At 33.1% G+C, this 15,884-nt stretch overlaps 1 protein-coding gene across 1 annotated transcript; it reads left to right on the top strand.

Annotated features, from left to right (window-relative positions):
- The first annotated feature begins 1,262 nt into the window (after window positions 1-1,262).
- On the top strand, window positions 1,263-6,541 carry LOC18604356 (nuclear localized protein). The gene is made up of 7 exons (XM_018116808.2): window positions 1,263-1,681; window positions 1,914-1,999; window positions 2,215-2,277; window positions 2,395-2,496; window positions 2,718-2,783; window positions 5,495-5,573; window positions 5,895-6,541. Exons 1-7 carry the CDS (start codon window positions 1,285-1,287, stop codon window positions 6,398-6,400), a joined length of 1,299 nt encoding a protein of 432 aa, XP_017972297.2. The 5' UTR covers window positions 1,263-1,284; the 3' UTR covers window positions 6,401-6,541.
- Window positions 6,542-15,884: the final 9,343 nt, after the last annotated feature.

The following is a 15,884-nucleotide window of genomic DNA, read 5'->3' as shown; positions in this document are numbered from 1 at the left end:
TTTTGAAAATGATTATAGCGTGACAGCAAGAAAATAGAAAATTTTTTAGAGAAAGAAGTTGGCAATCAAAGATTTGCAAGATATGAAAAGCAAAGAGAATATTAATTATGATTATCTATTTCAGGTGTAAAACATGTGCCTTCCAACTCTTGTAAGTACTTCTTGTCAAAATTGTTTCTAGATATTTTTGGATTTCTCTACACCAACTTTTAGGAGGACAACAATGGTTTCAATCGAATTAAAAAAATTGGATTGAAGTTGGTAATCAAAGATTTGCAAGATATGAAATGCAAAGAAAATATTAATTATGATTATCGATTTCAGGTGTAAAACCTGTGCCTTCCAACTCTTGTAAGTACTTCTTGTCAAAATTGTTTCTAGATATTTTTGGATTTCTCTTCACCAACTTTTAGGAGAACAACAATGGTTTCAATCGAATTGAAAAAGTTGGATTAGGGTTTTTATTTTTTGTTAGGAAGGATGGTTTTAATTAATAAGATGGCATTCAATTAAGAAACAATGGTAAGTTTGAAGCAATTAGGTTTTTTTTTTTATTTATTTTTTGTTTCAAACCCCTAATCAATAATTTTTAGATATTTGGATGAGTTAAAAAAAAAAACTCAATTCTTAGTCAATAATTTTTTTATATCACATCATTTGCCATATAGTATTAATGTCATTAAGATGATACGTCAATATGTAACGTGGTAAATGACATTATATAAAAAATTATTGACTGTATAGTTGACTAACAAAAGGATGTGGTTAGTGAACTATAAGAAAGATGGGTTTATTTGACCGCAAATAAGAGTTAAGGGGTTTATTTGGATACAATAAAAATATATGGATTAAATTAATTTTTTTAATATAATTCAGAGGCTTATTTTGATATTTAGTTAAAAAAAAATCTCTCCAATTAGAACAAAATGAAGTCAATAATGGTAAATCATATTTTTTGCTTTGTCAAAAAAATGATAAAGTAGCATTACAGTAATTTTTAATGATAATATGATTTCTTCTATCAATTATTATGTAATTACAATATATTTTTATATTATATTGATTTTTAATTTTATCAAACACGGCAAAGTAATTTTACCACTCATTATGCAGGAAATTTGAGCAACTTTCCTCGTATCAAATGCGGACCACGAGATAGTATTAGGCTTAAATGATTTTGGTTAACAAACAAATGATCAAATAAAAATGTGTGAATATATAATTGAGCATTACAAACGGGCTATACGATGTTGTAAAATAAATCAGTGTCCATTTATTTCGAAAATGCCCCCCAAAACTCCATTTCCCGCGTTTCAAAAGACAACAATGGAACCAGACCCCTGGGAAGCTCTTGACCTCGACGCCTCTGACCTCCCTTCCCTCCTCCGCCCTTGCAAACGCAAACCCCGATACTCTCCCCCTCCATCTCCTATAAAGAATCTTCAACCCACCCCAAACTCTCCACCGCCCTCTTCTCCGTGCCTCATCCCTGGCCCTGCCGGAGCCGTTCAAGCCGCAATGCTTCGAAAAATTCAGAACAAAAGCAATCCCGTCGGCATTGGCGAAGAGCCCCTTCCAACCCAGGAGTATATTAGGAGGGCCGTAGAAGATCCTGGCGCCGACGATGACGACTTCTCGCGTGCTCCCTGGCTTTTTGCCCTCGAATTTATTCGCCGCGAAGGTTCTTGTTTCTTTCCTTTTTTAGTCTCTTATTTGTTTTTAGACTTCGTTTATGTTAAATTTAGGGATGCAATTTTGTGGTTTGTTCATTTACTGTCAAATTGTGATGATGCCTTATAGCAATTTTTGAGAAAGTAAAAAGCTAGTATCAAAAGTAATAAGCAAAGCGGTTTAGATCTCTGGGTTTCTTGGTGTTTAGACTTTAGAGATTGTTTGGTTGTTTTTGACGAAAGGTTTGGCTGATGATGGCGGGACAATTGGTACTCCTTTGAGCTGGATCAAGACTGAACCTAAAATGGGCAATAGAAAAGTAGCTCAGGTATGGCTTTTTCAATAATTGACAGCGTGGGGACTCTGGAGTTTGCCATGTACATTGCTTTTTATGTTTTTCAATAACTCAAAAAGCTTTTCATATAATCAGTAGTCCAACTAATGGAAATATAAGCTTCCAAGGCTAAATAAACTTATCTATTTCATACAAGAGTGCAATTGATATTTAGTTTTTTCTCAATTTCTAATTTTATATTCAATTAGATTGTTGCCGTTATCAAATCTTGTACCCCAAATGGTCTTGGTGATCTTATGGTGACTCTCAAGGTAAAAATAACTAGAGGATTTTGCTTGTAATGCATTCTTAATTTTCTTTTTTCCTTCTTTTGGTTCAATGCTCTCTATATATTAAGAACATTTGATGAGCCTATGATTTGATTTCAGGATCCTACAGGTACAATTGATGCTAGTATTCATCGCAAAGTCCTAGTTGAGGGAGGGTTTGGAAAAGACATATCTGTTGGCACAGTTTTGATATTGCAGAAGGTTTTTCTATTGTTTTTGGGCAATTATTAAAATAATTTAAGTCATGAATGGTAAATGTGTACAGAGTGTGGTGTTATACTTTACATCTTAGAACTAGTGTGATATTCTCATTCATATGGCTCCTAGTAGGGGAATTTTGTCTGTGGAACTTCCTGTGTCAAATTATAGTTTTCAATGTTGTCACTTGTGTCAAGAGTTTGATTGAAGCATTGTCTTTTCAGGTTTCAATTTTCTCACCTTCGCGCTCTGTACATTATCTCAATATAACACTCAGCAATGTTGTCAAGGTACATGTTTAAAATTAGCGAACTTCCTAGTGAATCTTTACACTTAATACTCCTGTTAGAGCACTTGCTTTTGTTCTAGTCACATCTCTGTTTCCCGTATTATCAAGCTCGTTTGGCCTAACTGGAACCATATTTCCAGCTACCAATGCAAAATATAAAAATATATTTAACTTTGAACAACAACTTCTTGATGATTAAACTTTGTTAAGAAGTGGTTGTTTCTAGAAATAGTCATGGCAGATGGTTTCAATTCTCTACCCGTTATTGCCAATCCTAAAAAATCATGGACAGTATACAATCAGAGAAATTATGTTTGATATGTTGCTTTCTGGAGTACATTTATGGCGTAAAATTCAGGCTGGTGATCTCTTAACCGAGCTTAGATTGCATTGAAGACAGCATTTAGTGAAAATCAGAATTAGACCTTATTCCCTATTGTGCTAGTCCCAGTCCTAAATAGCTGTTTTCTATTTGATTTATACAGCTTGAAATGATTGTGATAATTTCAATTGGACTCATATTTTCTTTGTCTATGCTTTGCCATGCATACTACTTTGTTGTCTTGCTGGTCATAGACATAGTTGGTTTTCCAACCAATGCTCAAAATGTCTTGCACATGCTCTTAACTGCTATGAGAAATTTTCTTTTTTCTTTTTGTTATTGCACTTATAATCCTCTTCTATTACGTCTTTGTGCTTGGAGGACTTTCAACATCATTTGAAGTTTACACTTATCAGTTCATTGCCAACACACTACAGTAATGATCCATTATTTCAAAGTAAAGCATGTTAACTCTACCTCATAGTTCTCATCAACACTTTACCATCTCAAATTCTAAATTTTCTGTTTTGGTCCTGCTTTTTATGATATACCAATTCCTAAAAACAGTCATTCTTATGGAGGATGTTTCTTTTCTTCACAAAATTGCTACAATCGAACTTAGTGACTCGAGTACCACTTAAATGTCTTTGATTTCCTTAATACAGGTCAGTCAAATGTCTGAGCACTTTTTAACTTGTCCTTTGCAAAATGGTACATGCCCAAAATGTTGCTAAATTCTTCTTAGCTTATAAGTAATCCAACCAAAAGCTTTTAGTCATCAAATTATAACTACTTGCTTTCCCACATATATGGCATCATAGTTGACATGATGTCATAAGATCAGAGTATGCGTTGAGCATTAAAACCAGCTAGTATAGATACAGATATGAAAGATCATCAGCATGCTATTTGACAAGGACAACCTAAAGTACCTATTTTCAAAACTTGTTAAGCACCTTGAATTCTTATTGGTTCTATTTTCAGATCCTTGAAATTAATGAAAAAATTTGAAACACAATATACCTACATTGTATAATGCCTGTGTGCGACATTTAATCTTGATTCCTCATAAAATAGATTAAATGTTTAATTTTGGGGTCAAAACTTTTGGATTTTTATCAATTTAGGGTCAAACGTTTCAACTGTAACAATTAAGGGCCAAAGGTTTTTGGTTCCTTAAAATTAAGGGCCAAGGTGAGAGGTGTTTGGCGCATGTAGGACATGCGCATGACGTGGATGCTGACTTGGAAGGGTAAGATATGGAAGAATAATTTTGTCAAAAAGCCTTTTTTGTCAAGTCAAAATGATTCAAATTATGGCATGGCGTGTAACAACTTTTTCATCATGGCGTGTAACAATTAAATTTTTAACATGGCGTGTAACAACTAAATCTTCAACATAGCGTGTAACAATTACATTTTTCAACATAACGTGTAACAACTAAATTTTTAACATGACGTGTAACAATTAATTTTTTAATATCGTGTGTAACAACTAAATTTTTAATATGACATATAATAACTACATTTTCAATGCGACTTTTTGTCACGTGAGATACATGCTCTATCCACTTGTCAATGTAACGCTTAATTGTAAGAAATCGAAAACATTTGGTCCTTGATTGTTACAATTAAAACGTTTGGCATTTAATTGAAAAAGTATCCAAATGTTTAACCCTAATTTGAGCATTTAGACCTTAAAATATACTTAGATTTTTGTAGTTGCATCTATTTTTTCTGACTAGAATTTATAGTCTCAAAATTGTACAGAGCATGGTTAGGGCATCTGAAATTTTAACTAGTTTATATGTTCAATTGATGCAAAGCATTTTTTTTCAACTTGAACAATCACAATATCAGATACATCTAATTCGCTAGATTCTTGAAGTATGCCCTTTTCAAACTTCATGCACTGCCATGAATGTAACTTGTGCAAGTAAGCTGTTCAAAGGACCTGTGTGCTTGAATTTCCGGCCAGTTACCCTCGGCACATTTGTTTCAAGTCATCATGTTGTTATACTTTAGTGATTACTAATTAAACAATCATGTTCCTGGTAGCTGTTAAATTTGTTGGCCACAGCCATGTTGATAACTGCTTATGATATGATGTCTGGTCTTATATGCATGAGTGGAAGTTTTTCCCATTACCACTGTTACATGTTGATTGTTTCCTAAGGCATGGCTTTCACACAAATCTTTAAGTTTAGAAATTTACTTGCTACTTAAAACTTTAACTGTGAAAATCAAATGCATATGAATGTTTAGATCTTTAATAAATAAAGATCTCAAACATCTAAAATCTGAGGAAAAGCCTTTCTAAATCTACTTTTCACATTAAAAGAAACCCTAGATACTTACACTACTTGCCGATGTTATTTACAAATTTTGCAGGCAATCTCAAAGGATAGTGGGCCTCCATCACAACAGAATTATCCTGCATCAACAGTCATTCCAACCGATCATGGTGTTGGTAGGTTACAGATTTCTTTGATGAATGGCTTCTCTTTGTTATCTAACCAGGAAAAGTTTTGGTTTTGTTCTACTTGCAGTACAATTGATAATTTTTTTTGGTTTCTTTCCCTATTCAACGGGTAGGTTACACAATGCAAAATTACCCCCCTCCATCTTCTATTGCTTAGATTTGGAACCTAACACATGATATAAGCCACTCCCAATACCATTTATCCTGGGATGAACCCCAAGGCCACTGGTTTTATCATCACTGTGTCAGATCATTTTAATAGTAATGCTGAATGTTATTCTCACCGTTTATCTACTTTTATTCCTGCAGAAAACAGTAAACAGCCATATATCCAACAGAAAGTGTCCACTCTGTCACAAGAGAGAACTGAAGGAATTATGAACAGCCTCAGACAGACTGGTTACATGAGAGGGAGAGTGCATAATGATAAAGGAATTGAAGGCAATGAAGCACTGGGAAGCAGCTGCTGTATTAATGAGAGAAATAGAAATCAAAATGCCTTCATAGGGAAGGGTCATTCAGTGAGGCAGGATATTCTTAGTGGATTGAAAAAAGCTGCAGTACTAGCTGGCACCAATGAGTATGAGGAAAATGTTGTGCTGGAGAAGCAGTCCAGCCCACGGAATCTGGCAGCAAGTGGCAATCACGTGGAAAGCAACCAAAGCAGCGGTGGTGCAAACTTGGTTGGCGTTGCTAGCAACCAGAAGACTGTGACTGACAATGGAGACAAGAAACAAGGACGGCTACCAATATCAAGTGGCTCACTTCCACAATGGACTGATGAGCAGTTAGATGAGTTGTTTGCATTTGACTGAGATGGCATATTTGCATTTATATAGTCACACCCATTTTAAAGAATGGGTCGTATTAATTTTGCAGTGTATAGATGGCATGGTTCAGCCATTTTGCATTCTATTCTCGTCAATGCAAGTGAGGGTTTTTTCCCATTGGCACTATAGTTACATCTCCATCGTGCTTCCCTATTTATTTATTTATTTTAACAGGACAGTGTGCCTTTTAAAAGTTTTAACCTTGCAGAATTCTGATAAAGAAAGAACTTCTAGAGTAGCATCCAGGTTCTCTGTTTTAGTTATTGCTGGAACCTATTTTTAAGTTAATATCTGAAGCCTGCAATGTGTCATGTTATGGATCTTACATCAGAGGTCGAATGAATTTTGGATTTAAAAAGAGTTTTTTTTTTTACCATGTTTTTTAAGTTGAAATGTGGACTTGTGATAAATAATATCAAAACTTATCTAAATTTTCACTGAAGTAGATCTCTCGTGAAAGATGTTAGAGTCGAAGTTTGGATTATGGTGAATCCCTCTTCTCTATGGGTTGCATAATTGAATGAAAATTTGATAAGATAAAATGTTATAAATCACTTGTTAACAAGAGATGGGATGAATTTTAACCGTAAATGTAATCTCATTAAAAAATGACTAAGGGGTTTCCCAACAATTAAACAAATTAAAGAAATCCAAAATTTTATAAATTTAAATGTTCAATCTAGCATTATTGGAGAAGACTAGAGAAGATTGGAATCTAGCCAGTTAAGTTTCCAATGCAAAAAATTATTTTTTGGGCAAAATACACTAATACCTTTAAGTTTTACCTATAATTCTACATGAGTCCATTAGTTTTCGAAATATACAATTGTTGTCGGATTTACCATGCGAGTGCATGTATTGTTAACGAGTAATATAATAGAAAAGAAAGTTCATTCTCACGGAGAATTGCCCAAATGCTTTTAAGTACTAAAATTAACTCAACTTAATCCTACCCAAACAACTGAAGTTAGAGTAATGAAAATTAAAAAAACTAAAACTAAAATTGAAAGCAAAAGTAACAATTTAACTAGAATTAATCAATTAAAAGTCTAAAACTACAACATCCCTTCAATGTTTCATCTGAATCTTTTCTATTCTCTTTTTACTTACTAGATAAATTCAAGTTGTTAACCTATAATTCTAATATATTTATAAGTCTCTTCCGATATTTTTATAAAAATATCTTCCTTAACTAACTTACTATATTCCTATTCAAATTGAAATTAAGAAAGACTCATTAAGCTTAGACTCTAATTATGGCTACATATGACATGTAAGTGTATTCCTACCCTACACGTGAATCAAATCAATTATCTCATGTAATTGATATTGAAGATATGCTATTTCATCCACATCTTACCCTAAACTCCCTCTTCAATTTTCGTTTAGGTTTCCAAATCAATTGAATTGGTGACCACGCAATCAGACGCATTAAGAATAGGATTGAAATAGACAACTCCAACATTATTAATTATAAGCAAGAAAGAATATTCAAAATTCAAAATTTAGTTCCATATAACTACTTAAAGCATCATCAAAAAAAAAAAAATTAACCATCAAGCTAAGTGGCCATAACGCCAAGTCCTCTGATTTGATGAAGCATCCTTGCCTTGTCAGGGTGCCATGGCACTCCTTTCTTCCATGGGCACAGCCCTTTATGCTCTAACTTGAAGTTCTAGCTTCTACTGCACTTCTTTGACTTGTGACACGATTTTCTCCTTCTTCAAAGATGAACTGGGCAAAGTGGTAAACTTGAAAGTAATAAATCTACTTCTTAGCTTTCCAATGGTTCAAGAATCACATCAGTTGGACTTTTGTAGTGAAAGATATGCTCAAAATATCAGAACATGAGCAGTGAAAGTCTGCACCTTGAATGCATTCTTCTTCACATAATATCACCCTTTTCATAACACACTTACAAAAGCAACAAACTAACTTAAAGCAAACTATCCTAAAATAACTTAAAGCAATTGAACCTAATATAATTAACTTAAATAAAATAAATGACTAAAATAACTAGTACTTAAATTAAATCTCAAGAACTTTAGACTAAATTCACCCAAAATTGTGACCAAATAACTTTATAACATAGAATTATCAATAGTCTGTCCCAAAAGAATATCTTTCGCTAAACTGAAAAGTCTTGTTGTCAATTTTCGTTATTTTGATGAATTTTAAGACAATTTTTCCCTTTCTTCTCTTATTGTTCTTGCTGAAACAATCTCCCTCAAATCAGAAGCTAAAATCTAGATTTCTTGCTCATTTTTGGCACTCTTAAAAAGAAGAAATGATGAAACCAATTGAGAAAAAAGCTTATTTCAACAACCACAAATTGATAAACTAAAAATCTAGATTTCTTGCTGAAATGGTCTAGATTTCTTGCTGATTTTTGGCACTCCACAAAAGAAGAAATGATGAAAGTAATGGAGGAAAAAGATCATTTCAAGAACCATATATGGAATTTACCTTCAGGCTTTTGCAGTCTTGCTGGAAAACTTCCATTTTAAGAACCATGAATTGATGTTGTGGAATGGAAGAGTTAGTGGGTGTGATAGCTCAAAAAAATAGAAGCTGTAGATAGTCATCACCTGTATTCGTCTATGGTTCTTGAAATGGAAGTTCTCTAGTAGGTGCAAAACATGAGAAGAGAGGAAGTTCTCTAGTAGGTGCAAAACATGGGAAGAGAGGAAGCAAAAATGAAGGTTGAAGGGCTTCTCGAATGGTGTTTGATAAAATGCCCTAAAGAGATGGGATGGGAAGAAAAAATAGGAAAGATCCAAGGCTTTTAAATATAATTTTGTTTGATAAAAGTTGTTGTGTGTTGTTGAAATATTGAATGCAAAAGTTGTTGTAAGTTGTTGAAATTTGAATGTAAAGGTTGTTGTAAGTTGTTGAAATATTGAATGCAAAATTGTTGGAATATTGAATATATTGAATGGGCATAATTATAGCAAAGCATTTCAATATCTTGAGTTTTTTGTCTTATGATGCCATCTTGAATGAATCATAACTTGATTATGATACCTTAGTACTTTCATAATAAACTTAAACATAACAAGTGATATAAAAGAGGTTTTTTTTTTTGAAAAGCATGGTGTATGTTTCATTAATATAGCAAAGCTATGGAAACACATGCTGCTGAATTAAGTCTCTAACTGGACATGTAAGAGACTTATGTTCAGTCTTAGTGACCTTCGTCTTTACTTACATAAAACACCCTGTCACTTCACACCCTATCAGCTACATACAAAAGCCACTAACCCTCCACAATAATCTAGTTTCACAACATCGATTCTCCTAACTTTGTCCCTCAAGTCTATCCTTATCTGCTTTTCAAATAAAAAGAAAAGTCTGTCTTTAGAAGCATCCAAAGACAGATCAATCCCTAAGCACCTCTGTTATCAAAGTTAGCTCAATGAAAATATCAAAGAGAGGGGTGAATTGGATTTACAAAAAATGTTTTGAACTTGAGAAATTGGAAAGCACTATTGTAGTTGACTACAAAAGTTTCTAGTTGACTATGCTCGTAAGGAACTAGTTTTAAAGCAATTTGAAAACCTCATAGTCGACTATACTAGTCTTATAGTCGACCTTTGATCAGTAAAGTTGTTTTCAAAAGATGCAAAAAGAGTTTCAAAGAGAGTTATGACGCATATGTAAATCTTTTACAAAACTACTCAATCAAATGCAAGCAAATGATTATTTTTGAAATGCTCTAAATGTTTTTCAAGTACCAATCAAATAAGTAATACAAGAAAATATTTCCAAGAGTAAAAGTGTATTGATGATAAAGGACTCAATAAAGGATAAAAAATAAGATGTTAAGAATATGTATAAAATCAAGCACTTTATGAAATGGGTTTTCTTGAAATGAAGTATAACACAACAAGGCAATGATAAAATGAAGACATTAGGTAAAAATCAAAATTTTTTCAAAATGGATTTTCTACTTGTGTTAAAATCAAGGTAAGTGATTTTTCTAAAAAGAATTTGAACAATAAATCATAAAGCATAAAAGTAAATCAAGACACAAAGATTTATAGTGGTTCAGCTTTTCAAGTGCCTACATCCACTCCCTTGGTTCACCAAGAAATTTCCAATCCATTACAATGGATTCTTACTTTTTAACGAGAAGCGATAACCTTTGCACAATCCACAAAGGGATTTTTTCTTTTAACGAAAAGCAATGACCTTTACAATGGCTATTTCACGGGATCAAGCGATAACCCATGGTTTTAACGGGTTCACCATAAATCTAAGGTTTCTAACAAGCTCACCACAAACCCATACATAATTCACTAATGGGATTTTTGCTTTTTGATAGGAAGCGATAACCTTTACAAAATAGCCTTTTAAAGCTAAGCTAGAACTTTTACAAGGATAGCAATAAAGCCTCTAAAAGGTGGATTTTACTACTTTGGTACAATGGAGGAAGATTGCCTAACATTGCGTATAAAGATAGGATATAAGGATAAGAGTGAAAGCACAAAGGAATTTTAGTGCAAGAAAGCTTGGTTTCTCTCATTTTCTTTCAAGACTTTAATCCTTAAGAGTTTGGCCTTTTTCTTTCTTCTTCCTTGACTTGAAATACTTTTCAATTTTCTTTTTTATAGTTGAAAAAGTCTTGGAGCCGTCGGAGTTGATTAGAGCAAAAAACTAGTCATTTTCCTTTCGAATTTTGTGTCTAACAGTCACTTGTAGTCGAGTATGGAAATTTTCTAGTTGATCCTCTTCCAAAATGCTTGTATTTTTTAGATCTAACTTGGTGTAGTTGACTACCACTTGCTCAGGGATTTCATGCACTCACTTCTTTAGGGTCAACTACAAACTTTATGAGGTCAACTATGGCTGTACCTTTTCAAGTTTTCATGCTGCCTAACATAGAAACTGTAACAATCCAACCTATTCTGACTTGATTTTGACCTCAATTTGATCTAAATTAGGCAATGTTGTAAATGTGAAAGTTGTGTCCCTACCTTTTATCTTTCAAATGGTTTAAAAATCACATCAATTAGACTTTTGTGGTGAGTTATGCTCAAAATACTGTAGCATGTATAGGAGACGCACTTAGCCATACTTGCATGATTTATCGCCATAAGATCTACTTACCTTGCTCTAAGATCAATTAGAGCTTTGTTTCTTCAAGATTCCTTGACATTTTGGTACTTAACTTTAGCTACTTCCTTGCTTCTTCCTTGTGATCGAATGTTGAATTGAGATTGAACTTCGTGGCTTGAAAACAACCTTGGTGTTGTGAAGATCAACCATCTTTGAATGCTTTGCGATAAACTTCAGCACTTGTGAACCTATCTTATAACTTCAACATCTCAAAGATGAATATTAGAAGGATCATAAATAGAACTCTTTCAAGCAAGTTCAACACTCATACAATTAAGTCATTCAAGCTTGTAGATATTCATGAAGTCCATGTGTGAACGTTCAATCAAAAGAATTCACACAACTAAGAACAATCAAGCTTGAAATCATATAAGAACAAGTGTATAAGAGCATATCAAGAATCACTCAAGTAATGAAAATGAAAATTTAAATCATTTTGTCATAGTCAGAACCATAATCATTTTAAAGCTAATAACCTCCAAATCTTTATGCCCTTACCCCTTGCCACCACCTACTTCACTATTTCTGCCAACAGCTGATCTTCATCATCATCACAAGTAAAACCCACTTTCTTTCCGATTAACTAGGTAGTCTCTACTTCTTTTATTATTACTTCATTCTTGTTTACAAAATCCCATTTGAAATGGATTCATAAACAATCTCATCAACTTTCTTGTTGTTTTTTCTTTTATCAACTTTCCTCCCTTTCTTCTTAAACTTTTCCTATGTCACTCCTCTATCCCGCCTCCATTGGTCTTCAACCTCCTCATATGATTTCCATCTTGTCCGCTTTACTGCACTCTTCAACCCTAGCCTTGTTTTTATTTTTTCTATCATCCTTCTCACTTTGTGCCTTTTCTTCCTTTGTTTTAGGCTATGCTTCCCATAAAAACTCAATTTTTTTGTTAACTCAATTCCCTCTACTCGAATATGCCCATTGTTTTTCACTTTACATTGATTCTTATTTAGTCCTAGGCTGGACACATTCTCATCTTGATTTATTTCCTTGCTTGGCCCATTTTTGCTATCATCCATTTGTTTTAACTCTTTTTTGGGCTTTCTTGGTCCATTGTTAAGAAATTGTTGCTCATCCATAGGCTCGTAATTTTCTCCTTCATCTTTTAGGCTTCTCATGTCCTCATCCACTCTTAACCCGTCATTCCCTTATATTCTTTCTTCTAGGCTTTCCCTCATCTTTCTCTTTTTTAATGGACTTACCTCATTTCTTTCTTTTAACTAGCTTGCCACTTTTCCTTTCTTTTTTCTTTTATCCAAAACAATTAGCTCTTTCCCATTAACCCTGTCGTGGTTGTCTTTTTCATCCCTTTGTCTAGGCCTGTGCAGCGGTTGGTTGCAGTCGAGCAACCGACTACAACTGTTGGTTATTGCAACCGACAGTGGTGTCGATCGACCTCGTCGGTCAATTGGCTCAGTCGTCAGGGGGACTCTTTACCCCCCGAACCGACCGATCAATAGACAACACAACCCTTTCTTTTTTCTTTTATTTAGGGGGGGGGGGGGGGGGGAAGTAAAGACTATCCTACCCTTTATTAACCCTCCCTCCCCACACCTAAATAGTAGCCAACCCCTTCCCCCCTAATAAAAACCCCTAAATTTTCACTCCCCCTCTCCTACTAAAACTTAACTCACTTTATTAACTCACCCATTCATAGTCCATCCTTTTGTTGCTGCCGTGTCACTCCAGATTGCTGCTAGCCCTCTATTCTAGCAAGGGAAACCATAGATTTTTTTTTCTTGCTACTGGTTTTGTGAAAATAATAAGAAAGGGAAAGCTTGAGAGATTATGAATTTCATTTTTTTGGTTAAAATTCATGCTAGAGAGAAAATATGTCAGAGATTATGAGTATTATATGTTGTTTTTTGCTTGAAAAGAATAATATTAGTGCAAGTAAAAATTATTGCAAGGGATTAGAAAATTGATAGGTTTGGTTTTTAATTTTTGGGAATTAAATTTTTTTCTCAACCATAGATTATTTCAACCTTAGTAGACATTAAACATTTCAAAGAGCTTAACGTTTAGAATTATTGTTTGGATAATTAATTAAAGTGATTTGATGTTAGAATTAAACATTAAGAATTATGTTTGGGAATTAATGTTTAGAATTATTGTTTGGATTTTTAATTAAAATGATTGGTAATATGCTAGAACTAAACATTAAAAATTATGTTTGGAAATTAATGTTTAGAATTATTGTTTGGACAATTAATTAAAATGATTGGTAATATGTTAGAATTAAATATTAAAAATTATGTTTGGGAATTAATGTTTAGAGTTATTGTTTGGATTTTCAATTAAAATGATTGACAATATGCTAGAATTAAAAATTAAGAATTATGTTTGGGAATTAATGTTAAGAATTATTGTTTAGATTTTTAATTAAAATGATTGGCAATATGCTAGAATTAAACATTTGAATTAATATTTGAGTTTTTTTTTTTGTAGATGTCAACTAATGAGGAGACAAATTTCGCAACTAGTGAGACACCAACACCAACACCAACATCAACACCATCAACATCTACAGCTTATGTTATTGCTAGTTCTACAGAAGCCAACAAAACATGTGAAGTTGTAAGCAAAGTGCAGAAGCAATGGGAGCCACCTCAATCTACATCGGTTGTGTGGGATTACTTCACCAAATTTGTTGATAAGAAAGGTAATAAGAAGGCTAAATGTTCTCATTTGTGGTAAAAAATTGTGTGCTGATACAAAAAAGAATGGAACATCTTCATTGAACAATCATATTAAAGTTTGTCTAAAGTTGAAATTGGTGAGTGATAGTGAAGAGAACAAGCAGAAGGAATTAGTTTTTGCTTTGGGAGGAGATGGGTTGGGTAGTTGGAAGTTTGATCAAGAGGCAATTAGAAGGAGTTTAGTTGATATGATCATTTTAGATGAATTGCATTTTAAGTTTGTGAAAAATCAAGGATATAGGAAACAAATAAACAAAGCATGTTTTGTTGGAGTAGGATCTTAGTGGATTGATGTGATTGTGTAAAGCATGGATTTCAAAAAAATTATTTTATAACGGAAGCAAGCAATCCAATTACACAAGCGGAAACGTATTTTATATTTATTGCAAATAACATAATCACATCCTAAAAAAAAAAAATCTATTAAGTAAGAAAAAACATACCTTTTATTTTGAGATTCTTATTTTTGGACACCACCTCACCAATGAATGATTCCTCGACCAAACAAGTTTACGACTTATTCTTCAAGAATGCTTTCAACTTGAACCTTGAGTGGACAAGGTGTGGAATGCTAGACTACAAGATGGCAACCGATTTTGTCTTTCTTTTCTTCCTAAAAATTAAAGGCTATTTTCTTTGAAAAAAAAATTCAACCAAGAATGGGAGAGAGGAAGAAAGATACGGCAAAGTTTGGAGGAAAAGGAGAGAAGTGACAGCTGAAACTTTTTCCAAAAAAAGTACTTCCATTTCTTTACTTCCATTCTCTTCTCTTTTTATTAAAACTATTGCCTCAAAGGTTTAATCAAAATCAAACACCTTTGAATTGATCTTGACCATCCATTTAGAGTTATGGAAGCATCAAACATGCTCCATAATTATCAAAATTAAAATTAAAGAATAAATCTTTTAATTCTTTAATTATCATTTAAAGTTCTTGATAAAATAAAACTCCTTATTGTATAATAACTCTTATTTTATTATTATCCATGTTTATTTAAAAAATTAATAAAAATAAAAGAGTGATAGTCGAACATGAAGTCGCTTTTTATCAACATGGACGTCTAGATTCATTTTACAAGAATCCTACTAGCATTATCTTAATTTAAGATAGCTCTTGTCTTTAATTAAAATAAAAATATTTTATCTTGTCTAAATTGAGATAAATATGTTTTCTTGTCTAGATTAAGACAAAAAATATTTTTCTTGTCTTTAATTAAGACAAACATATTTTCTTGTCTAAATTAAGACCAAACATGTTTTTTTATCCAAATTAAGACAAACATGTTAAAGCTATCATTTTTGTACACAATTTAATTTATCAAATTACAACATGCATTCCAACTTAAACAAGTTGAATTCTACGAAGCTAAGTGGGGAATCTATTTAGGCATAGATATTCCAAGCTCCAATAAACTTAGAATTATTCTTAATCTCATTAAAAATAATTCAAGCTTATTAACCATGAAATCTGTCACGACCCGGTACTCCCCTCGAGCTTGTGACAACAGCTGCTGTACCTCGATAGACACTCATTTTTTGGAATGCCAACCGGGACCCCTCAAGGCTTAATATCAGTATCTCAATTCCCCCATGAGTAACCGTTGCCGAAAATCATGTTCTAAAAGATATTAAGCTG

The sequence above is a fragment of the Theobroma cacao genome, chromosome 3 (genome assembly GCF_053813885.1).
Source record: "Theobroma cacao isolate CCN51 chromosome 3, ASM5381388v1, whole genome shotgun sequence".
Classification (NCBI taxonomy): Eukaryota; Viridiplantae; Streptophyta; class Magnoliopsida; order Malvales; family Malvaceae; genus Theobroma; species Theobroma cacao.
This window is presented reverse-complemented; position numbering and strand designations above follow the sequence as displayed.